Here is a 26,559-nt window from a genome sequence, read left to right on the forward strand (position 1 = left end):
GTGCTTTAGATTATGCTCAGCAGTGTGTAGTTGGGTGGTCAAACCATCTAGTGTTATGAATGAAGTGTGTTATATTTGGTGCTAAAGTTTGCATTTGGAAAGTGTTTATGTAGTTTTGAGTGCAGTTCTTCATTTAGCAGGAGAAATTAGGTGTTTTGCACTTTGGGTGTGTGGTTTTGTGAATTGTGTTTAGTGTTCTGAGAAACTGAGCAATTTAAAAAAAAATGTGTGTTAGCAATCGAGAAAAAATGTAACAGGTTCAGGAGCATGGCCACGCCTAAAACTCCGCCTCGAACCTCAGCCACCCCTATTTATAGCTGGCAAAACTTCCGGCCACTGCTTGTCTCCATCCTTTCAACCCACCCTCCCTCTCCCTTCTACCCATACAGTTCCCCTTCCGACTCACACCGAGCGATACATCCATCCATCCCTTCTTCCCTCCCTCCCCTCAACATCCCTCATCCCCTCATCCCTCATCCCCACATCCCTCATCCCTTCATCCCAACTTCCTCTGCCCGTCAACATTTATATTTAAACTGCGCATATTTATATACTGTATATACTAACATTTTAATTCCAGGTATCGTCTGGGGGCCTGTAATCAGCCCACGCAGATCATGCCGGAGACGGAACCCCCACTCTGAGTCTCCCACTGCACGGACCAGCTCGTCCTCCAGAACATCCCTTCACCCCCCTCATCTCATTCACATGTTACTTTAATAAACTTACAAACATCACACTGTTTTGGCGTGGTTCCTGCTAGTGAATCCTCTATCAGACTCAATTGAGGGCCACTTGCTGCCCCCTGGTGTCCATCATGTGTTCACACTCATCCTCTCTACTGTAATAATAAGTACAACTCAGCGTTATGTTTGAGTCACATTTATTCTTTCCAGGGAGGTTTTTCTTTGCTTTGAATGTGTTACAAAATACATGAAAAAGAAAAAAGAATTTAACAATGACAGGTGCTGAAATGGACTTAAACTCTCCAGATGTTCACATTGCAAAACATACTAGGAATGGATTGATTGGACATTGCAGACAAATACACACACACCCAATATGTACTGCTCTAGTGACTATCATTTAATGTGTGAGAGTGTGTGTGTATTTGTGAATGTGAAGTCCATGACAGGATGTCCTTCTCTCCTGTCCGAACTGTTTCCTCCCTGGAGCTTTTTGGGGTTTTGCAGAGTGGACGTCCTTGTGCAGAGGGCGTGTTCACTTCTTCGTGGGCTTGTCGTTGAACTCCAGGAAGAAGTCGTTACAGGCCACGGTAAGAGCTCCGACCAGGATGATGAACTCAGTGAAATCTACCTCTCCGTCATTGTTGGAATCCAGGTCACCCATTACCCTATCCACTGCCTCCTTATCCTGGGCGTTCTGCAGGAGAGAAAACAGAAATGAGGGGCTGAATCTATTTAACACACGAGTAACTTTGCATCTAGTTTTCCTCACTATCTCCTCTCTTACCCCCAGGTAGTTGCCGAGCTCTGTGGTGAGCATCTCTTTGAGCTCAGCCCTGCTCAGTGTGTATTTGTCCCCCTCGTTTCCAGAGTACTTGTGGAAGGTCTGGATCAAGAGCTGCATGGCGTTCTCCAGGGTGGAGGCGTTCTCTGAGTTGGGCAAAGACATTCTGGAGAAGGACAGAAAAGAAGGAGGGTTAGAGAAGGCGAGAGCAAGCAAAGTCCTGCTTGAATAAACTATTTGTAGCATGGAGGAAAAGCGTGCTGGAATCAATCAAAATGCTTTTTTGGTTGCTCTCTGTCGCTCGTTGTCTCTTTATCCCTTCTAAAACACACTGCTAGACTGATAGATTCATGGAGAAGGACACAAAGAATCATAAGCTACAATACGTTTACTGAGATAGCTAGAAACAGATCCATTATGAGTTCAATCTATCTGGATAAAGCAGAGGTGGAGAGTCTGAAACCCTGCACAGCCCTGGAGGCAATTCGTTCCGTTTCCTCATCAAAAGTGTTTCCTCCCTGACAGTTGTCCTGATAAGATTCTGCTAGAGATTAAACTGATCCTCAATCTGTTTGTTGCTTTGCCCCTGCCAGAGGACCTCTGGGAGTCAGAACATAGACAGCAGCCGGACATGTGAGCCAGCTGATAAGAGTGAAACTCTAAGCTGGCGAAACAGCCCAACCAGTGGAGGAGATGTAACCAGGACACGCAGAGGGAACCTGATCCGGATTTTACTTTAGCTCCACCGGACGGCAGAAAGAAAACAAAGACAGGTGTAAGTCTTTGCCTTTCCTGAAGCTTCCTCACCTCTGAACTGTAAAAGAGTTTTCCTAACTGTCACTCACATCCTATCAGTTTCTCAATGTGGACACAATGTTCCAAAGTGTCATGGATCAACAGAATAACAAAAACTTATCAGAGACATTTTTGGTAAGCTTTGTTCAAGATACACAAAGGATTCATATCTTATCCTAAAAACACAGAAATCATCTTTGTTGATGATTTGCACAAGTACATCCAACAAGCAGTTAACCTACAGATAGCATCGTGTATTGGATGCACCCTCAAAAATCTACTTTAAGAGTCAAAATCGTAAGAAATAACGAAACAGAGACAGAGTTAAAGTCTGCCCCCTACATCAATTCTTACCTGAATGAAGGGCGAGTGATGGCCTGCAGGTCAGGTGCAGAGAGAAGGCAAGAGCGAGTGATGAGGAGGATGAGCAGGACAACGTCTTAAATACATCACTCACTCCACCCATCCCACCTATCCCTTCCTCCCCTCTCCCTCTCCTTCCTTCCACCTGTTGCCCCCCTTCCCTCCCCCATCCTTCTTCTCTCCTCCTTCTCTGTTTACGCATAAGACACCTGCTATCCCCTAAATGGACACAGGAAAGATCCACCTGCCCCCCTCGAGAAAGAACAAAAATGGTACTATGACTACAGCATTAGGTCAATTGAAGTACCCATAATAAAAACACAAGCCCCACTAAAAACAATTGTGTCATTCACATCTAGACTCGTTATTGTATGGTAAGATAGAAGTGTAGATTGAGTTTGTGACTGATACAGTATCCAAAGGATTATTGTAGCACAGGTGAATGGAGCCATCACACCTGGCAGCCATGCAGAGAAATCCCCATACAAAGACCGCAAAACACACACAAAGGAAAATAACATGCTACACACACGCACACATGCAGGCACGCGCACACATAAAAACACACACACATTTTCAAAAAACACACACACCTAAACCTCTAAAACATGCAAGCAGTGCAATAGATACAGAGAGAGCCAAAGGGCTTTGCATGAAAAGTAAATGAAGAGCAAAAATAAATGACATGAGAAAGCATATGATCATGTACACTTGAATGAATGTTCTTGAAGCTCATATTCTCTAAAGCAAACAACATCAACATTAATGCACGACCACTGCAGGATGTCATGAAATGTATGTTTGATCAGCCTTGGGGGTAAGTGCATCTTCATGTTAGTGTGCCGTCGCAGCAGTATATTGTGTCAGTGAATGGGGCGGCACAGTTTGTGCGCATGTCTGTATGTGTGTATGTATAGTATTGCAGAGTGGAGGATGGTGAACAATAGGAAGCGAATACTGTGTTCCAGGATCTGGTTGCAATAGTTGATGCATCTAAAGGCTGCTGAGTTTGACTAGTCAGGTATGTCACAGCTATATTTAGCAAGCGTTGCTGGTAGCTAGGAAGGAGCAGGTATCATTAATGCGGGACAATGTCAAACCATATCAGGGAAACCACGAGACACATAGCTTATTCTGTTGGGTTTCCCAGCAGTATTTTATATTGGAAGTCAATGGGTACCGTCATCACTTAAGAAGAAAACTTTTAAATTAAATTAAATTAAAACTTAAGAAAGACTCTGAGACAGATAATATAGTTTCATTGTATAAAGCTTTTATTCTGAAAACACAGTGAGTATCTGGTATATAATTGGTATAAAAAAGACACTCCCATCTTAGAGTCCTTCAATGTGTCCTTGACAGTGGAGATCAATATGGTGTGATTGAAAAAAGGCTGATCTGGACATTAAGAGCATTACACAACTAGTTGATTAACTGAATAAAATGTATGGACTGTTTTGAAAACATTTATATCTGATATTTAGCATTTAGAAATAAAAAAAATATGCTTAAAAATCCCCAAAAATAAATGCTGCTCCCACAAACACTGTGGTTTAACATCTATGATGCATCTGCAGTGGCTCCAGTCTTGCTCGCACTGAGGGAGGAGGCCAGGTAGCCAATCAGAGTGAGGTATTCCTGGAAGCTGACCTTTCCATCATTATTCGCATCCAATCCGGACTGCATCTCCTTAACGGCAGAGGAGCAGTTGGTATCCTGCACACAAAAGGAAAGACAGAATAAGATCTTTGAAAACAATCATATATGCTTATGAATAATCTGTACAGCAAAGAGTGTTGTCGAAAGGCTAAACCTTCTTTACTTCCTTACCTGCATTAGGCCACCAAGCTGGTTCTTTACCAGCTTCTGGAAGCCGCCTCCGTTTAGGTTCTCCTTCCCCTTGGTAGAACTTAGATACGTGGTGACCACAGTCTTTATGGCTGACTCCATATCTAAAGAGAGAGAGACAAGGACACACAGTGAAGAATTGAGTAAGGGAAGTGGCAAAGAGAGATACTGCCATATCTTAGACACTCAGACATCATGCCATTGGCTACAGTTCCTAGGTATTTTATTAATATGAAAATATATTTACATGGGGGTCTAAGGAGGATAAAAGGCTTATTTTTTGTTATTAAGTCAGGGAGGAGAGCAGAGCATGACCTTGGAACAGATCAAGATTCCTAATTAACTCTGTTATATATTACAAAGTACTAAGATCAAGTCATTTTACAGCATTCCACTTCATGTTGCATGTGTGATATGATTAGAAAAATACTGAAATGAAATGTAATGATGTCAGTTAAAAAAAAACGTATAGTTCTGCAAAGACAGAAGACACTGACGTGTAATTCTTCTACTTCTAATGTCTTTATCAGAGCATAAACATGGGAGAAAGGTGAGACACACAAGTGATGTCAGTATAGAAACATAGGGACAAGGGGGGTTGCAGACCCTGGAGGATCTTGAGGTAAACAGAGCGAGAGAGAAGGGGTGATGGAAGGTTGAAGAGGAGGGGAGTCTCTGAGGTAAACACAATGGGAGCTGTGATCTCTGACGGTGGACATCTGATCCCCAGAAGCCAGCGTGAGGCCACAGCTTCAGATTACTGCCTGCTGCCCGTCTGCTGCTGCTGCACACCGCCCTTAAAACTGTACGAATACACTGCTTACTGTGCTCAAATATGAACATAACACAGTACCAAAATATTAAACTAGCCTGAAACATCTAATGCTGCTGTTATTGAGAGGGTCTCCGAGTCATTTGAAGCTAAACCATCATCTGAACATGAGACAAACTGTTTTAAGATTGGTTATTTCCACTCACTGCATATTCCTAGTTTGACCTTTGACATAGACAATGGAAACACATGTATGTTTTCATGGGATTTTAAATCTTGTATCAAAACAGTGAATTTGCATACTGAAACCACGGATTCACTTGTTTCCTGAATGAGCTTGTTGATTAACTTTAGGCCTTTCCACAGAACACGTGTTGACATGTCACAGTAGGAAAAGCACAGGTGTAAATAATAAAACTAATGATGGCCCTGTTCCATTTAGTCGCTTTGGTTTCAGGCTCGTGCATGGCGGCTCTCTGTTACAACGTCACGGCTCACTGGGACACCTGAATAGAACAGAACCATCCGTAATGTCATTGGCAACACCTGTGCTTTTGCTACTATGACAATGTCTGCGGTGAAAAAGGTCTGCTGTCCCACGATGCAGTGCAAGAACAAAATAGAGGAACTAATCACAGCTGCAACAAAAGTATATATACCTTTGTGGTGGTGATGAGAGAGCTACATAAAGAACGTAAAGCATTGAACAGATACAAATACATTTAGTTCTGAAATGGAAAAATTATTATGGACATTTTTCGATATATTTTTGTTTGTTTTGTTTACAGCAGGTATGTATTATTGAAGTAGGAATCACAGCTGCGGTGTGACAATAATATCTCACTTTCAATATTTAATATATACTGTATGTTATTGGTAGATAGCATGACATTAAGACAGCTGATAACACAGCAAACTATACAAATAACTGTGTGTACTGATAAATGCTAAATGAAACTGGCACCTAATGTTTTATCTTCAGACTTTATTAAGGTAGTGAACACACCCAGACATAGTTCAGCCAGCGGAGGGGCCTCTTTAGGTTTCTGTTCCCATTTAACTTTCTGTTGTCTCAACAAACAACATTTCTAAGGCAACTGCTCACAGAATATAAAGAGGGCCAGAATGAATTCTGCAGATACTTGAGTAGAGTTGATAAGTATCGCAGCAGTGGGTAGCGAGGCCTTCCTGCAGGGTTTCCACTGAGTATCGGAAACTACCTGGAGGCCACAGGATGGGTAATGATGAGGGGGGGGGCCGTGGCGATGTTGTCGGAGTAACTGTAGAAGCTCCTATCTGACACAGTCGTCACCAACTTCACTGCTCAGACTGTGCCTCCACCCTGGCCTTACACACACACAACACACACACACACACACCACACCACACACCACACACACACCCCACACACACACACACACACACACACACACACACACCACACACACACACACACACCACACCACACACACACACACAACACACACTCTAGAGAGGGGACAACACCAATTCGGACTTCTGTGCATTTAACCTGAATTACTGGGTGCAGTGAGCAGCAAGCACACACCCTGGATCTCTGTTTCATGACTCCCTAACATGCCAAGCAACACACACACCACACAACATTACACACCAGACCAAATACCAATCTCTCACACCACACCGACACAGCCCACATGACCACATGTCATCATCATGACATCTGCTTCTCTTTTCTTCGTCTCTCATCTCTCTCTCTCCTCTCTCTCTCATTCTCTCTCTCTCTCTCTCTCTCTCTCTCTCTCTCTCTCTCTCTCTCTCTCTCTCTCTCTCTCTCTCTCTCTCTCTCACACACACACACACACAAGCTTGCTGTTCATCATTATTTTATAGGTTACTATAATTGTCCCAAGTCAACACCCTCTCTGAGACGAATAGCAGCATGGAGCCTGCAGACCGGTGTGTGTGTGTGGTTGTATTCTTTACAGGCTATATATCAAAATGCCTGACAGGCCACCCTCCATTAGTGTCTTTTACAAATGTGTAATGAGATAAGCACGAAACCAAGTCGTCTTCAGTCAGACCCGGAGACATCGGGGCCACAGAATTACACAAGGTGCCTGTCGTAGGGTTTGTCAGATAAGCAGGAGGTGGCCTGACAGGGAATGTGTGCTGAGAACAGAGGAGGTTATCCTGCAGCCTCGGCATGAAGGGATTATCTTGACTATGGTGTAATAATGTTCGTGTGAGGCCCAGAGCATAGTTTGTTGGCTTTACTCATTATTTTTGGCATTTCACTGGAATGTTGCACCACAAACATTAGTTCACTGATTCACATGTTTTTGGCTTGAAATATTATATTTGTATGTCTATATAACCACTGTCAATTGCATAAAGCTACGATAGAGTGATATTTTTTCTGCTACTTTTGATATTTTTCAAAGCCTAAAGTTGATTAAATAAATATAAAAAGCATCTGAATAAATAAATATGTTTTTTTTTACTTTTCTATCCTGTTTCTTACAATACTTCAGACATATATAGCTATCCCATTAAATTATGGTCTGACGATTGTAAACTGCATTATCCGGTTTTAAAATGGGTTAAGTTAAAGTTTCATGTTAATATGTTAAAAATATATGCAACACATAAATATGGGTGTCTTTTGGCAGAGTTTAAGAGCATTACATGTCGTCTCTATTGCCTATTTTAGTATGTGTTTTTCTGTTATATCCTTTTCTCTCATTGGTCATGTTTTATACCACTTTTAAGGCTGCATTTTTAAACTGGTCTCCCAGGTCAAGCATGCAGCTTCAGGTACAATTATAAATAAATATTCATATACTTATTTGTACTATGTATTATGTAATTTTACCTATATGAAAATGAAGCTCCTAACAAATACAGTATGTTTTAAGTGTGTGTGCACCTCCCTGAGAGAACAAACAGCATTGTGGACTTACATACGTTGGTGAGATCACTCACTAGCTTTAAGGCTCAACAAGTCCAAACCAGTTTACAGGCATGTTAGGTACACGGCCACCCAGCCCATGCCATGACCTCCCCCCCCCCCCCCCCCCCCCCCCCCCTGAAGCCGGACGCCACAAACTGTCTGTCCATCCTTAATTTCTCGGCTTTTACCAGGCTGCACACAAAGCACCCAGGCCATTATTCTGCTACTTGATAGTTCATGAGCTCCTGAGCATTGATAAGTCCCAGCGACCAGCTCCACCCTGCTCGTTTTGTTTGGGCTGGGTGTGATTGACTCATTTCCTCCATGTTATCTGTCGTCGCCCAGGTCGGCATTTCTCCTGCGCGTCACACCAGGCCAAAGCTACTCGAGTCTCGCTACCCGAGTCTTATCATATCGTTAATAATTCAGACTGATAAGAGCCCACATCTGACCGTCAGTACAGTGATCAGTATGGCTGTTTAACGGGGCGAAAATGTCCTTTGGCGCATACGCCAAAACTAGTCAGCGCACCGTGCGTAACGGAGATGTCAGGGGCTTGCCCGAGTTTACATTTGTCCCTAAATAATCCTGACAATTTGTAGAGAGGCCAGAGGAAGAACTGACACACCGCAAATGAATAAGTAAACGTGAGTCGAGACTCCGGTGTCTGTGGAAGTGTAAAGGGCTGGGGGTTAAATTACCAAGGAGAACCTGATCCCTGTGGCCATCACGCTGGGAATGACAATAGAGACGCCCGCTAATTATGCAACATGTATGACACAGCAGAAGAAATAAACTTAACTTATTAAACAGCACAATTAATGACATAGACACGACAGAAAAGTAGTGATCAGACTCACCGTTAGGATAGAACAACAAAAGGCAAGAAAGAAACTGTGTCGGTTACTGCGCTCCTTGTTTCTCACAGATCCTCCTCTTCAGACTGCGCTAGATTAACACATATCTTCTCCGTGATTTAACTGTTCACTCCTGCCAACGTTTTTTTCGTTGTCATAGGGCGTGTGCTTGGGAAAGAAGGAATGTGAAAAGAGGCGCAGCTTAAGCAACACAGACGTTTTGCACCAACTTTTTGTAACAAACATTTCCGTTGTTTAAGAAAACAGAACAAGGCTTCGTAATGTGGATTGGTTCATATTTTTTGTTTTTTTAAATGGCTGTTTTTACGTTCGAACTTTTTTGGCACACTTTCGCTCAACGTGTAGTGACAAGCGCACACTCATGGCTAAGTGCGCGTGTGTTCCAAGCTTTCCTAACAGACAGATGTACTCATGCCACACCCTAAAACTCTACCCAGTGGCGCAACGAATGAAAATATGCTGTTCAATAGAAAGGACACTTTCATACACACTGTAACAAATCAAGGTCTGAGCAGCAATAACATTTTGTTTACACTTTATTTTCAGCTTAAACACAACATCTTGCCTGCCAGCACAACAACTCTGTGTTCGAGAGGGAGATGAAGATCACAAGACACATACATACTTTTTCAGACATTCCCATTCTGCAACTCCCTTATAGACCTGTAAGCACAAGCAGCTGTGAGTGTGTGTATGTCTGAGAAACAGCTAGGACTGGTTTTTAGTATTGCTAATGTTGCAAATTGTTCATTAGTGACTTGTGTGTGCTTGATGACAGTTGCTGGTGAGAGAACCAGGAGAAATAGACACAGATCTGCTTTAGGGTGTTTTCAATTTGGCTTTTAACCGTTTTTTTCTAACTGGCACACAGACAAGGGAGTTACATGCCTGAAACTGTAACAGAGCATCTGAGGACACTCTATTGGCTGAACCCCTCCCATGCTTGTTTGGGAGATGCCCAATCAGCTGCCAGGACTCCTTGAAGTTGAGCTCTCCATCATTGTTCTTGTCCAATGAACTGGTCAGTGGCACTGGGCTCAGCAGCATTCTGCAGGAAAACAGAAAGACACCACATCAAATACAACAAAAAAAGTAGTAGTTAGAACTAGAGTGGACTGAGATATTATTGGTTGTGTGTGTGTGGGGCGATGAGACAGAGGTAAAGCTGACACCACTGGCACATACAGCAGTTATATAATTCATGCTTCGTCAGCAGAAGTGGTTTGGCACTAGGATCTGAAGCTCTATCACCATCTAGTGACCAAAGGGAATATTTCAACACTCCATGCGATGGCTCCCATCGCATGGAGTTTTCCACATGGAATTTTCCACAAAGGGCTGCCCAGTAGTTTGTGTTTGGCCTCAGAAGCTGCTACTTTATGCAATGGTTAAATATGACAACACAACCACAAGACACAAGGCTAGAAAGAAACTGAATTCTCCGAAGGTTGCCAACTCTTTCTTCCATAAAATACTCATTGTTAGTGTGCAGTGAAAATGTTCTAATATCCTGTTACAACATGATATATACTCTACTCTAGATACCAGGAAGGAGTGAAAATAGCTAAATATTCATTTGAAGTACTGTTGTTCCACTCAGAAGTAGAGTGAGACCACATGTATTTTTATGGAGAAGAACAAAAATGGCCTTTTGAACACAAGTATGACTAACAGTTAATTATATGGTCACAGCAAAAAGGGCCAATGTGGTATCCAGATAACCATTTCAATATGAATCAGCCCTTGTGAGGAGTTATGTTTGACATGGCAAACAAAGAGAGTCAGAGCAAACTTAGAACATCTTTTATATTTTTTTATCAGTTTAACTTTAAAATGCTCTTTTCTTTAGAGCAGGAAGACGATTGCAGCTGATCAAACATCTACAGATAAGGCCAGCAACATGCTCTTTCTGACTCTCAGCCACAAACATATGTGTTCCTTCTTTGGATATCCAACCCCTAATACATCCTCATACTCTTAAAAAGATGGATTGATTCCCTAAAACACTTCAGCTTTTGGCAAATGTTACTCAAGAAGAATAGAAAAGTGTCATTTTCAGGCTTGTATAATGCACATTTGTACAGCCAAAATTACACTCCACTGGTGCATCACTGCAGTGCCGTTGTTAAACAGAAAGCCTTAGCTTGGTAAAGTTAGGAATAGCTCAGATCTTACCAGTTTCATCTCTGCTCACAGTGTCAGAGGAACACCGATACGCCTTGAACTGGGACTGCATCACAAGCCAAGAGAAGGTCCGGTCTAATCTTCGGGCCTTTATTTAAGGAAAGGAAATATGGTTGATTATTGTAAAATTCTATTCTATAATACAGTTCATTTATGATGTGGATTAAGCCTAAATTGGGATGGATCAGAAACTGGAAACACAAATGAGAAGCTCATAAACTCAGGTATTTGTGTGGGTAAGTTGTGAGGACACAAGGGTCTTTTCTAGACAACTACTAAAATGTAAACCATGTTTCCAAAACACTGCTGACCTTTTTCCAGGAGTAGAATTTTCAGATTCAACCCCATGCGTATATCTAGTCAAGAGCAAGATATGTGTTGCTGTATGAATCACCTCCTTCAGGAAGGACTAACAATCAGAGTAAGGACACGTTTAGCATACCACAAATAGTTTAATGTTTACTCACTTTATGCCAATGTGCAGAACATAGTCTCACATTTTTCCTAAGCTTTGTAAGGGTGTGAAACTCTGGGAAAGAATCTGCAGATAGCCCAAAAGAAAGCAGTACATCAGAAATAATTACACTGTGCTGCGAAAAACTTTTGAGAATTGGGCACTTGGGTTTCACTTCAGAGGAATGGTATCATTTTAGCCAAAGCTCTGACAGGATGTGCACAATTGGCATATTAGGGAGGCAGTTAGTGCTGACAAGCACACTGGCTTTATCATCCACATTTCCCGTCTCAGTTGCAAGACACACACGAGCACACACACACATCCTCTTACACCTGAAACAGCAGTCCTCCGTTCTTCTCTTCCATTCCCTCAGCCCTCTTTGAGGAGTGCAGCTGCTCTCATATAGTAAATGACTTGCAGAGAGGACGAAGCAATCGCATACTGGAGTCCTATAAAAGCATCAGGGTTTTCCACAGGCACTTGACTAATGATTTCTATATTTGTATTTAAGGACTTGTTGGTCAATATTTCAAAAATAATCCATACTTTTTGAATTCCTCACTGCTCCAGCAGTAGGTCCTCAGAAGAGATGCATTTGTTTTCTGCTTTAAGTTTCATGCAAATAAAAAAGTGTGGGAAGCTCAGATGACCTTAAAGTTATATATAAATTAGCAGCACTTAAGGGTTTATTTAAGTGTCTCTTTTCACAGGCTTTTTTACTTGGTTATCCGTTAGAGAGGTGAGCATTAGGGAATGTAAATCTGCATGGGAGTTAGCATTTAGTTGAAAAGACAGCAGTTTAATTGAGTGTTTTTGTGAGTGTGTGACATAACCGCTGAAGCTACAGTAAAGCAGTTTGAAGACGTTATGAGGAACAGCTGCTCACATTGTTATATCAGTACTTCACATGCAGAGAACCACTGCTAATTCCCTGCTATATTAGTTATGTATCTACAACATATCAATAGTATTTATTAAAAAGTATAGTATTTTAACCAGGCCTTTTTCCAGTTTATAGTCTCAAAAAGGCACCATGCTTGACTGACAATATGTGACTGAATGACATGGAGTCATCATACTCAATCTTACTGTCTCGATTTTCATTCTTGTTTTCCTCTACTACCCCGGGCCAGTAATACCACTCCACCCATCTGGATACAGGGAATATAAAAAGGAAGAAACTGCCAAAAAAGTTTCCCCCGAGGAGAAGTTACCGTCAGCCTGGGAAAGGCAAACCAAGGAGAAAGGAGGTGATTCATCTGCAAAGGAACAATAATATATCAGTCATGTTTCATTGATCTGTCAGCAAACAGCTTTTCACAGATCCCACTGGATTTCAAAAGAAATAGGTGGGACAACTGGTCAAACAACAATTTAGTTATTATGAATTACCAACAAAACCTCACCTTCTTTCCAAATGTGCAGAATCTCAAGGACTTGGACATCTAATTCTGACGAGGAGCTGAAATCAATGTGGGTAATGAAAAGCACAGATGTAAACCTTCAACAAGTGAGTGAGAAAAAAAATGACAAAACAGAGTTATTTAATCCCAGCGATGCGCCACATTTATTATTCTGCTCTTGCAACAGTAACAGGGCCAAATAGAAAACATCCTAACATACAAAGTTCTCGATGCTGCCACAAAGTTCTCAGCATGTGGTTCTGCAAACACCCTCTGAAGATCTCCATGTGGCTTTAGACCTTTAATTTAGCAACATGTAATAAGTTAGCGTGTAAACAGATAGCAAGTACTAAATGCGTTTTTGGGAAACTATGCCCCACGACCTCAGCGCTACAACCAACCTCATCAAGAAAAGCTAAATTCCCGATAAAACAATAATTAAGGAACCTTAGTGCACGACATAAGCTCAGTACCTGAAACAAAACAAGCTCAACATGTTGATATCTTATGTGCCAACCAAAGATATTTGTATCTAAATTATGCCAAACTCTATAAATAAGTTAACTATGTAATTCTGCATAGTCCTTAAACACATTTAATGCAATATGTACAAACATTCAAAACTAAATCAATACAGACTTCTCTACGTTCACATTAAATATTCACTAAACAGTTTTCAGCAGTTCACCCTTTCTAAAAACCGATGGTTTGAATATCATCTAATATTAAGTGCAAAGCTAAAGCAATACAAACAAAGAGGGCATGTAGGTTCAGTGAACAGGACATCAGTGCAGAGGTGTGTTGTGTGATAAGACTATACAGCAGCTGTCAATGAGGAGCAGTATCAACGCTAATCCAACAGGTTTGATTTCCCCTATGCAAAGTGAAGGAGTAGAAATAACTTTCACACCAACGGATATTCAACATTAGCTGCAGCCACAAATAAAAGAGATGTGAGTTTTTGAAGAAAGAGCACGAGAAGGCTATATCATGTTTGCATTACACTTGTTTCTGTAGCCTCTTGTCTTCTATCCAAGTCCATCCCAAAACATTAAGTAAATGCACTCTCTTTCTGCGACTGGGACTAATGTGTGTGTGTGTGTAGGTCAAATACAAAACGTCCCAAAACAGTGCAATTGAATAATAAGTTGAACTTCTCGGACAACAGAAGGGTAAAATAAGGTCCTGTTAAAACGCTGACAGGATGATAAATGTATACTGGTAAGCGTTTGTGGTCCAATATCAAATGTTCCCTTTGAATACCCTCTCATCCGTCATGACTGCTCTTAAGCTACTTTCGACAGATCCATCCATCCCATCATCAGCCGCGTCCTCTCTCCTTCCTCCCCTCCCCTATGGCCCTCCCCTCTTTCTCCACAGCCACCACGGGCGCTGCAAACTTCTTTATGACTTCTTTTACGAACTCCTCCATTTCGTCCTCTAGGTCACTGTCCTCTAGGTCACTGTGCTCTTCCTCTGCGTCCTCATCTCCTTCCACCATGTCTTCCAAGATATCTTCCAAATCCTCCACGAACTCCGTGAAGCTCGTCTGCTCGTGGACGAAGAATCCCTCCTTGAAGAATTTGGCGGCTAGCTTTCTGAGTTCGTCTGTTTTGGAGGCAGCCACCCCGGCCTCCTCAGCTCTGGACAGGTAGGTTTGGAGGATGGCCTCGAACTGGAGCAGGGGGACGGGCAGCAGCCCCTCCGCCTGGGCGCAGGTCTCCACTGAGCTACACTGCTGCGTGGCTTTGGGGTTCTGCTGGAGGCGGTCTCTCTGCTGCTCCCAGTACTCGGGCTGATCCAGGGAGGGTCTGCTGTGAGTGGGAGGGGGCTTCCTGTCCACCCACAGAGGCTCTTCCTTGTGGTTTTTGTGACCGTTAGATTTGTGTTTCTGGGAGCTTGATGCGTCCTTTTTCCGATCTCCATTGTGTTTCCTGTCTTTCTCCCCTTCTCTCTTCCACGGCTCTTCCTTCTTTTCCCACTGTTTCTTCTCATCTTTCCTCTTCCACTCCTTCTCCTCCTTCCCCTTCCTCTCTGGATGTTTCCTCTCCTCCCACTCTTTATTTTCACCCTTTCCTTTGCTGTTCTTTCCTCTCCAGTCACTTTCCTTCTTCACCCACTCTTTCTTCTCTCCCCGATCTTCTTTTCCCCATTTCCCTTTGCCACTTTCCTTGAAGCCATCTTTCCCTCCCTTCTTCCATTCCTCCTTGCCCTTGTTCTTCTCTCCTCTGTCTTTTCCTACCTTCCAATCCTTCTTCTCTTCCTTCCCGCTCCACTGTTTACCCTCCTTCACTTTCTCATGCTTTCCTTTGTTCCAGTCTTTCCCCTCACTCTTTCCTTTCCACTCTTTCTTCTCCGCCTTATCCTTCCATGGTTTCCCTTCATCCCCTCTGCCAGACTTTTCTTTCTTCAAGTCTTTCTCCTTCCATTGTTTTGTCTCATCACTGGCTTTCTTCAGCTTACCTTCCTTATCTTTCTCACTTTCAAACTTCCCTTGCTCGTGTTTTCCCTTCTTCCCTTCTGCTTTACCCCCATCTTTGAGCTCCTTCTTCCCTTCTGCTTTACCCCCATCTTTGAGCTCATTCTTCCCTTCTGCTTTACCCCCATCTTTGAGCTCCTTCTTCCCTTCTGCTTTACCCCCATCTTTGAGCTCCTTCTTCCCTTCTGCTTTACCCCCATCTTTGAGCTCATTCTTCCCTTCTGCTTTACCCCCATCTTTGAGCTCCTTCTTCCCTTCCTTCCATTCAGATTTCTCTTTCCACTCCTTCTTCTCGCCCATCTCATTTGTATCCTTCTTCACATCTTTCTTCGTCTCCTTCTGGTCCTCCCAAGGCTTTGTGGGCTTTCTCTCTGTGGATCCAGCTGCTTCCTGTGTGCTGTCACTAGAGGGCGGTGTGGTGAGCGTCACAGGAGCTGCTGCAGAAAGGAAAACAAAAAGTCACTTGAGAAAGATGAGATATGACAATTGAATTAACAGAAAAAAAGAAGGGGAAGAACCATACTGCACTTTCCCTAGCTGTCTGATCACTATCATCCTTGTACCTGTGGGGAGTTTTAATTCAGTCACAGTGGATCTCAGAGTTTCTAGCTCTTTCTGTAGGGCAGGGCCAGACTCCAGCTCTCTCTTCATCCTCTCGTTCTCTTTCTGAAAGCACAGGGAGAGATGCCATCTCTTTCTTCAACCTACTGTTTTCCTCCTCCGCCTCCTCTCTGCGCAGCCGCTCCTTTGCTCCCTCTGCTGCTTGTCCCTTGGCTACTTTTAGCTCTTCTCCCTGTGCCTGTTAGAAAGAGAGAAAAAAGAATGGGAAAAGAGGGTCCTGTGAGAATATTACAAACTCAGTGGCATGTATAAGCCACACACACACACACACACACACACACACACACACACACACACACACACACACACACACACACACACACACACACACACACACACACACACACACACACACACACACAGCACACACACACACACACACACACACACACACACACACACACACACACACACACACACACACACACACACACACACACACACACACACACACACACACACACACACACACACACACACACACACACACACACACACACACACACACACACACACACACACACACACACACACACACACACACACACACACACACACACACACACACACACACACACACACACACACACACACACACACACACACACACACACCACACACACACACACAGAAAAATGAGGTAAGAGACAGAATGGAGTCACACCTGAAGTTGGGCTTGTAGCACAGAAATCTGTTGGTTCCCTTCGTCCAATTTATTTAGAAGCTCTGTGCTGTCAGCAGCAACTGGGAGTGGAGGAACCTCTGGATTAAGCCACTCCTGTCAACAAAAGACACACGGCACAACGATTTTAGACATGTCAGATTCAAGATGGCCAGACAGACTAGTGGAGCAGTGAGGGAACATGAGTGCAGAGTTGTACAGTTGGTACAAAGTAGGAGTAATGTTGCGAGTGGTCACACTAAAGATGCATGAGGGTAGTACTCATTGTAAGGCAAGGCAAGGCAAGTTTATTTATATAGCACTTTTCAACACAAGGCAATTCAAAGTGCTTTACAAAAAATGAAAGACATTAAGAAAATGGCATTTAAAATCAGTCATTAAAAAGAAAAGCTAATAAAAGAAACATTAAAAGAAAAAATACATGGATAAAAGTTTCAGTGCAGTCTAAGATATGAATAGTTCAATTAAAAGTAGCGACAAAAAGAAAAGTCTTCAGCCTGGATTTATTGTACTGTAAACTAGGGACACAAATGGTATTTATAATAAAGAGAGAATACACAGACTGAATATACAGTATACGGCGTCAGACTGACCTGTTTTCCGGGTACTTCTGCATCTTTCAGCTCCATTGTGCCATAGTCACTCTCTGCAAATGAATTATGCAAAGCTTAATGTTCGTGTGAATGAACACACTGTCAAAGAAAACAAGCAAAAGCTGTGCATATGATGGAAAATGCCACCTTCCCAAACAATATTAAAATAACAACAATGTGCAACTTGTCTGTTTAGACTTTTTCCTTCTACACTATTTTCCCAAAACGTTTTACAGTGATCATGCTGAACAGCGAACAAAAACCTACAAAATGGGCATTGCACTTCAAACGATATGATGTCCATACTCATAGTCATTGGTTTAAATGTCTGGTGATGGCGGATAAGGATTGTGTTACATATCATCAAGACTCAAGGAAAATCATTCTCTCTTGCGCTCACACACGTCTGCATGCAGTGCTCTTGAAAGTTGCTTTAAAAAAGGTTTTTAGATGTAAAACAAAAAAACGTTCTGCATGCACATTCAGACACACAAACATGTTCACACATAACCTACCCTCATCCAGGTCCATGAAGACACCTGCAGGTACAATACACCTCAGTCTCAGAGCACCCTTTGTCTACTAATGCAGTAACTTAGGAAATATTCCTCAGACTAACTTCACTTATCCAAAGTTCAACACAGATGTTCAACTTTGCAAATGTTCATTAGGGGAATCCTACCTGATAAAAAGATGGTGCCAAGGCCCAGCAGAATGAGAGCACCCAGGATGCACTTGTTCACAGAGAACCCACTGTCATCGTCCTGCCGTGGCAGCTGAAACTCTTCCTCTTCTTCCTCCGCCCTTCCAATGCGCTCCAGAGCTGCCAAGAGAGACCTCCTCCTCCTCACCTCCGGCTCTGGCTCCTCACCCGTCTTCTCAGTTCTCTCCTTACCCACCTCTGAATCCCCGGGGGAGTCTGGGAAGTGGAGAGGGAGAGAATGAGAGGCTGCTGTACCTTGCAGAGGTTTAATGTATTCTATGAGTACTTGAGCTGCAAAAAAAATAGCGATTATTTCAACTGTAATTGAAATATGATCGCGAGATTAGAGAGAATGACACTTTTTGAAACATTAACCACATTGTCTTGGATTGTAAAATGATCATGGTGAGACTTTTAAAGAAGATCACCTTTACACAATATAGCACTGACTGCAGTTTGAACATTGCACTATTGTATATTGCTATTTAGATGAATTGTGCAGCCATGGTTACCCCGAGTCCCAATTGTTTAAAACAGCTGATAATGTAATGTGAATGTGTCTGAGACAATTAAATGTCCTGCCATGTTTGTTTTTTCTAAACTGTTGAAATTACAAAATTGATGTTAGATAGCACAGCAGCTTTAGCTTTAACAGCTGTAAAAAGCTGCAGTTTACTCCAGCTGGGAGATAAGACCCGCTTCTTTATTGGCTCTGCTGTGCATGGAACGCTGGTTAATTCACTGCATTGCTTTCCTCATTTTCCTTTAATTTGCATAAATAAGACTTCAATGTTGAATAAATGGCCCAGAAACTAATTCAAATGGTTCATTTAGGAACTTCTGGTAGGGAAACTTTCCAAACTACTGCCATCACAATTTGTTGTAAAAAGAGCAATGGGATCATTAAAGGGCTCTGTAAATAACTCCCTGACGCTGAGCTCTAGTTGGTAAACAAAAAGAGTACAACAGAAATGCACAACAGAGCAAAAGAAGGCTCATTTTTTAATGTCGTAGCGAGAAAAATAGCTGCAGAGCAAAAACGCCACACTGCAAAAAACGTTAGAGGTCCCAGTCCCTCTGAAGCCAATTAACTTCTGCAGGGTGTCATGCAGCCTCTGTCACATCATGCTGCCTCGTACCAACCAACGCCTCTGCAGACAACCTCCTGGCCCAGATACTGAACAATTCCAAAACCAGCTGGTCCACCAAGTACACTTCAAACACAAATAGTACATCCGGCTTAGTGTCCAAAAAATAAAAAGGATACAGGCATACCAGGTGATCATCTTTATAGAAGAACATACATAGGATAAAGAGGCTGAGGATATACACTGAACAAAAATATAAATGAAACGCTTTTTTTTTTGCTCCCATTTTTCATGAGATGAACTCAAAGATCTAAAACATTTTCTATATACACAAAATAACCATTTCTCTCAAATATTGTTCACAAATCTGAAACAATCTGTGATAGTGAGCACTTCTCCTTTGCCGAGATAATCCATCCCACCTCACAGGTGTGGCATATCAAGATGCTGATTAGACAGCATGATTATTGCACAGGTGTGCCTTAGGCTGGCCACAATAAAAGGCCACTCTGAAATGTTCAGTTTTGCTTTATTGGGGGGTCCTGGGGGGGTCCGAAAACCAGTCAGTATCTGGTGTGACCACCATTTGCCTCACGCAGTGCAACACATCTCCTTCGCATAGAGTTGATCAGGTTGTTGATTGTGGCCTGTGGAATGTTGGTCCACTCCTCTTCAATGGCTGTGCCGAAGTTGCTGGATATTGGCTAGGAACTGGAACACAGCTGTCGTATACGCCGATCCAGAGAATCCCAAACATGCTCAATGGGTGACATGTCCGGTGATTATGCTGGCCATGCAAGAACTGGGATGTTTTCAGCCTCCAGGAATTGTGTACAGATCCTTTCAACATGGGGCCGTGCATTATCATGCTGCAACATGAGGTGATGGTCGTGGATGAATGGCACAACAATGGGCCTCAGGATCTCGTCACGGTATCTCTGTGCATTCACAATGCCATCAATAAAATGCACCTGTGTTCGTCGTCCATAACATACGCCTGCCCATACCATAACCCCACCACCACCATGGGCCACTCGATTCACAACATTGACATCAGAAAACCGCTCACCCACACGACGCCACACACGCTGTCTGCCATCTGCCCTGAACAGTGAAAACCGGGATTCATCTGTGAAGAGAACACCTCTCCAACGTGCCAGACGCCATCGAATGTGAGCATTTGCCCACTCAAGTCGGTTACGACGACGAACCAGAGTCAGGTCGAGACCCCGATGAGGACGACGAGCATGCAGATGAGCTTCCCTGAGACGGTTTCTGACAGTTTGTGCAGAAATTCTTTGGTTATGCAAACCGATTGTTGCAGCAGCTGTCCGAGTGGCTGGTCTCAGACGATCTTGGAGGTGAACATGCTGGATGTGGAGGTCCTGGGCTGGTGTGGTTACACGTGGTCTGCGGTTGTGAGGCCGGTTGGATGTACTGCCAAATTCTCTGAAACGCCTTTGGAGACGGCTTATGGTAGAGAAATGAACATTCAATTCACGGGCAACAGCTCTGGTGGACATTCCTGCTGTCAGCATGCCAATTGCACGCTCCCTCAAAACTTGCGACATCTGTGGCATTGTGCTGTGTGATAAAACTGAACATTTCAGAGTGGCCTTTTATTGTGGCCAGCCTAAGGCACACCTGTGCAATAATCATGCTGTCTAATCAGCATCTTGATATGCCACACCTGTGAGGTGGGATGGATTATCTCGGCAAAGGAGAAGTGCTCACTATCACAGATTTTTTCAGATTTGTGAACAATATTTGAGAGAAATGGTTATTTTGTGTATATAGAAAATGTTTTAGATCTTTGAGTTCATCTCATGAAAAATGGGAGCAAAAACAAAAGTGTTGCATTTATATTTTTGTTCAGTGTAGAACAGAGAGCCAACAATCACAAATACATGTTCCTCTAACCTGCAGTGCTATTTATCAATCTAGATTGTTTTGGTGTGAGATGCTGAGGGTTGGGGATACCAGTAAAAATGTCTGCCTTCTCTTTAATATTATGGGAATAGATGGCACTCGTAACATAACAGGGTTACTCAAGATAATCAACAGACCTTGTTGTGAGCAGTTTCACGTAGGATCTATTGTCTTTCCACCAAACTAAAAATAATCCAACCAGTTAGCACAAGCCTGTTTATGTTAAGTGTGTCAAATGTGTTTTATTTGCTGCTCTGAGCACCGCAAGCTTAGTGCTATCTAGTTCTGTTATACGACAGATATCTCCAACACTGAGTAACTCACGCCAAAACAATCTGGTGACAAGTATCACTGTCCCTTTTTTCTAATAATGACATGACTAAAGTTGTGTTGATCATACCTGCCTGTTTCCCTAAGTCAGCTGTTCTTGGGAAGAGGTCAGACTCCTCCCCTTCATATTGTAGCTCCTTCCCGTTCAAGTTCGAGTGCAGCGTTTCTTCTTGTACGAGCCTCTCCACTTCCTCTATTAACTCCCCCCCTCCCAGAGTCTCTGTGCTGAGCAGGGAGGCTGGGGGCTCATCAGGGGAGGGCGTTATGTGGGTGTAGGAGTCAGAAAAAGAGTCCGGGTCAGGGCAGGCCCCTGCCGGGCCCTCTGGGAGGCCCTCTGATTGGCTGAGTTCATCACTGCCAGGAACAAGGCTGTCGGAGACTTCCAGAGAGCTGAGAGGGGGGGCTTCAGTGATGACGGCGGGCACGGGGGGCTGCTGCTCTGTTCCCGTGTCTTCACTTAGCTCTGCTGCTTTGTCTTCTGATAGCTGGGACAAGAATCAGGTCATTACAACTCCTTAAGGTATAACCTTGTGAGGTTTGAACTCAAGCTATGTGACTAATTCAATAGCACAAGACATGTTGAGCAGTATGGTAAATATAAAGCACGTTGGCGTAGTTTAGCTCATGGACTGAAAACTGTTATTTGTTCTTTATATTTAGTTTAATACCTAGGGGAAAAAATGTGTAAAATAATCAATATAGGTACAAATAACAATCTTACTGTTTTACAATGGGATATGTGCTGGACAATTTTTGGGCTAGAACCAGTTGCTAAGCAACCTTCAGGAAATTAACTGGCCAATAAATAGTCCAAAATGGTCCAAAATGGTCCAGGAGGATATTGCTACCTTCAAACTGAGCCAACTGTTTCCAGTCTTTGTACTAAGCTAAGCTAGCCGGCTGTTGGCTGTAGCCGTATCATCATGGACAGAAATTAAATTAGTTTGGAGTGTCTATCTAACTCTCTGACAGACAGTCCATAAGTGTAGTTTACAAAACTTTGAGATATTGCTTTGAATTAAAACATATACAAGAAATAGGTTAAAGTGACATGGTGGTGCATTTCTGCATTTTGTGCACATGCTTTACATTTTTAAACTCAAATACTTGTACTGTTGTTTTTGAGCTGATTAACAAAAACATAATAGAAAATGACGTGTACTGCTGGCTCACCAGGTGGTGGCGCTCCTCAGGGAGCTCCTCCGCTGACCCTGCCTCCTCTGCACCCTCCGCAGGCCGGCTCTCCCCAGGACCTGCTTCATCTAACACAGAAACAATGCAGGAAGGAAGACAGTTATTAAATATATTTAAAACAGGACTATTTGAAATGTTAGCATATCTTACTTGGGATAAGTGTGTGGATAACACAAAATGATGTACTGAGGTAACGTACACCATTATTTGAAATTGTTCCGGTTTTGTTGTTCTATTTATTACCAAATAATTTCCATGGGCAAAGCAAGTGATAGACTAGATATCATAACAAGTTTTTGTGTGAGATATATTTCCTGTGTCAAACACAATCTCACTATCCTGAAAAGTATTGTGACAATCACCTGCTGCAGATGTGAGGCTTCCTTCATGGTGCTCCGTCCCCTCCTCCGCTAAAGGCCTCAGGGTTTCAGCTACAGTCTCCTAGGACAAGCAAACAGTCAACAGGAAACAAACATTATTACCATACGTGTGTGTGTGTGTGTGTGTGTGTGTGTGTGTGTGTAGCCCTCAGGCCAGTGCCTCTAGAAACACTCCACCCACACTTTTCTTAAAGAAAACATTTTGAGCATCCTTTTATGATAAATAAATCAGTCCCAATGAAATGAAGTAAATGGGGGACTGCGATATAAACAGAAAATTGAACAAAATAAATTCACAAAACATGCAGTATGATCCAAGCCTCATTTATCCAGTTTTATGAAATGCTCCCTTCTTCACATGCGTTTCTGCTAATACCTAGCCATTTAAAATACTATGGACTCAGAAGGACAAGTAGCCCACCTGCATAGGCGTGAGATTGTTTACCTGGATGTGTTTTAATAAGTAAAGCTAGTTGTTGTTAGAGAGACTAAACTGTTAGTTTTCCTGGGTTTTACACTCAGCGCCATTTACTTCAATGCATGAAAAATATCTCTACTCAAGAACTCAATGTAACACAGGGTAAGTAATTAATAAACAAATAATTATTTAGAAGTTACGTTTTTCTTTCAAGGCAGTTTGCACTCCTGACGTCTTCTTACAATATCTACTTAATATCAAGGTGACCCAAAAGAAAATAAATTAGGACAAGGAACTTTTTTCAAAAAAATAATGATTTTTCAATGAGGTCATGCACAGTGACTTCCTAAGCTCTTAACAGAGTGGTGATACCTCAGGAGTGAGGATGGTCCAGCTGTTGTTAGCACTGCTGACGCCAGACATGGCCCCCTAGAGGCTGTGCCTGTCTCCTGCAACACAAGAGGAACAAACAAAACAGATTACAGAAGTTCACTGAGAATAAGACAAATGAAACATGTACTCATTTGTGTGTTGTGTCTATACATCAAGCTGGTTGTGTGATTCTAAAACGATGCTAATCCTACATTTATTTATAACGGCAATTAAAAAATGCACTTGTTACTGTAGCGACAGCCAACAACCCCATTGAGCAGGTGCATTACTCAGAAGATTGACACTAGGCCACAATTATGCTGACAGTGTGAGTACTGCAGCTAAAATATTTACATATTCTGTTTACCTATGCTCTGGATTTGAATAAATGGCTTTGCTATTCAGCCCCACCCATTCTGACAATAAAGGAGCTACTGTAACATATTACCCCGTGTGTGTGTGTGTGTGTGTGTGTGTGTGTGTGTGTGTGTGTGTGTGTGTGAGAGAGGACATGTGTTTAAGTGTGCAGGAAGTCCAGTTCCCTGAAACCATTGAGTCCTTCATTAGTAGTTTGTGTGTGTTGTGGGCCTTTTGGTCACCCTAGCTTTTGACTAGCTGGGAAATGTTTTGGCACGGGACAGGGGTAACTAAGGCTGGCACCATTCTTAAGATACAGACAGAAGAATGAGAGTTTCCATTTGAAAGTTACTGGTCTGTCTACAAACCGGTACATTTCCACTGTATAATGGATATACCTTTTCCTATGTGGAATTTGGCTTCACAATGTACTGTAAGATAAACATACAGTGCTGTTTCCCTGAATCTCTGTCAACAGTTATGTTTCTGACTAACAAAACACCTTCCAGGATCCAGATCACTCAAGCGGAAACAGACTGACATTTCAATTTCACCTCCTGTTCAGATACAAGTGTCAGGTTTTACAGCTGTATGAAGCCCTTTCCTCTCAAAACAGCAGAGGAGAACATAACAGAAATACATATTTATCATGGGTAGTCTGGCTTTTGTCACTGAAAGCTAACCGCTTACATTAACACAACATTGTCTGGGTAATGATGACACACTTCACTCCCCAAATTCAATTCTCTCCCAGCTCCGCAATTTAGGTCTTCTAATCGAGTGTCTCCCAAGAGAAGTCTACTGAATCTAGCCTAGGGTCCTCGGAGCATTGTGAGGCATATAGTGGAATGGCTTAAATAGATACTGGCTAAATATAGCTAGAGTGAGTGAAGACAGAGCATGTAGAAAATGGCCATAAGGAACAACATAGAGACATAAATGTATTCTAAGGACAGAGTTACAATAATTATTTTAACTGCACCACAAATCTAATGCTTTTAACAGAGGAAAATGTACTTTTCTCTGTCCTGTACTCGGTTTTTACTCACAAATATAACCTGTTAAGCTTCTAAGAGGCTGGGTTACATCACATTTTCATAGCAGTCATATTTAAAGATAGGCTACTTGACAGCCTGCCTGATCTCAATTTATTAATATCATGTCAAACAGTGATCTGCTATTAGTTTAAATGTAGCCTTTTTTGTTCTTGAGCAAAACACAGCCAAATGAATGTTAACAGCTGTAGGCCAAATCTCACCATCTTGGTCTCAGCAGGGGAAATTACCAAAAAAGGTCAAAAGAATAAACCAGAGGACAGGCCATAATGAAAACAATGTTAGGCTGTCAGTAAAAGCACCATGGCCAGCATGTTTACAGCAGTTCACACACAGCATCATAGAATAATAATAATGTATCTTTTAGTTATTGAGACAGCTTTAGAAAAGGGGTGTGATGCCTGTGACAGGAAATGTCATATGAGCACAAAGAAAAATAAAACTTATAACCGAGATAAACTCAAAAATATTACTTCTGAAAAAAAACACATTGAAGACTAGTGTGAGCAGGCTTAAGCACTTACATTTAAAAAGCAAATCAATTAGATTACATTACACAACTTTCCACTTTAAGTGTCAACCGAGCTACCAGGAAAAAGTGAGTAAAACTACGTTGTCGACGCAATAGAAGAACAAAAAACAGACGCTGTTGCTTTGGAATTTAAACACTTGTAGGTAACGTCAAAATGTAGGTTTATTCTTACCGTGGTTCGTCGATTTACTTCAGTTCCCACAGTCTGTCACAGATACAGCGGCAGACACTTCTGAGTCTTCCCATCCAACCTGCGAACTTAGAAAGTGCCTCATGAACTTGAAAGATTGCCCTTCTCGTCCAATCGCAGACAGCTTTGCCTCTGGACCCGCCCCGCTTCCTCGTACTCGACCAATGGCATGCGGCGTCAATGTGCTTCACTGGGAAATGTTCCAGGTTGATTGACACACACAGGTGACGGAGGGTATGTAAAACATACATCATCTTATATGCGTGAAGTCCATCAGTCCAAGGCATTTGATGCCGGTAGTCCATAGGCTTGGGTCGATTCAGGTTATTGGTTACAATATCCTTAAAGGCAACTTGTAAAATGTCTCATGTTTTTGTTCAATACATAATTCATTAATTGGACCTCAATAAAGACACTATTGTGCAAACTATGTCTAAGTCACATTAAAGTTGGACACCTAATGAATATTTCTATATATATATATATATATATATTATTCAGCTGTACAAGTAAACTAAAATATTAACCAAAACA

The 26,559-nt window shown here is 42.3% G+C and overlaps 3 protein-coding genes across 3 annotated transcripts; all 3 read right to left on the reverse strand.

Annotated features, from left to right (window-relative positions):
- Positions 1-866: 866 nt before the first annotated feature.
- On the reverse strand, positions 867-2,688 carry s100t (S100 calcium binding protein T). Its single transcript, XM_034228246.1, has 3 exons — positions 2,620-2,688; positions 1,474-1,636; positions 867-1,383 (listed from the first exon to the last, which is right to left on the reverse strand). The coding sequence occupies exons 2-3, from the start codon at positions 1,633-1,635 to the stop codon at positions 1,222-1,224; spliced, it is 324 nt and encodes a 107-aa protein (XP_034084137.1). The 5' UTR covers position 1,636; positions 2,620-2,688; the 3' UTR covers positions 867-1,221.
- Positions 2,689-3,879: 1,191 nt separating this feature from the next.
- si:ch211-105c13.3 (uncharacterized protein LOC325758 homolog) lies at positions 3,880-9,217 on the reverse strand. The gene is made up of 3 exons (XM_034227944.1): positions 9,041-9,217; positions 4,459-4,580; positions 3,880-4,344 (listed from the first exon to the last, which is right to left on the reverse strand). The coding sequence occupies exons 2-3, from the start codon at positions 4,576-4,578 to the stop codon at positions 4,189-4,191; spliced, it is 276 nt and encodes a 91-aa protein (XP_034083835.1). The 5' UTR covers positions 4,579-4,580; positions 9,041-9,217; the 3' UTR covers positions 3,880-4,188.
- A 4,022-nt stretch (positions 9,218-13,239) lies between these two features.
- pbxip1b (pre-B-cell leukemia homeobox interacting protein 1b) lies at positions 13,240-26,160 on the reverse strand. The gene is given in 12 exon segments (XM_034227951.1): positions 13,240-16,018; positions 16,145-16,250; positions 16,252-16,380; positions 16,867-16,980; positions 17,478-17,530; positions 17,993-18,016; positions 18,160-18,396; positions 21,598-22,012; positions 22,701-22,789; positions 23,084-23,162; positions 23,892-23,968; positions 26,008-26,160. Coding segments are annotated over 11 exon segments (2,892 nt in total). The 5' UTR covers positions 23,943-23,968; positions 26,008-26,160; the 3' UTR covers positions 13,240-14,423.
- Positions 26,161-26,559: the final 399 nt, after the last annotated feature.

Source organism: Gymnodraco acuticeps, unplaced genomic scaffold (assembly GCF_902827175.1).
Source record: "Gymnodraco acuticeps unplaced genomic scaffold, fGymAcu1.1, whole genome shotgun sequence".
Lineage (NCBI taxonomy): Eukaryota > Metazoa > Chordata > Actinopteri > Perciformes > Bathydraconidae > Gymnodraco > Gymnodraco acuticeps.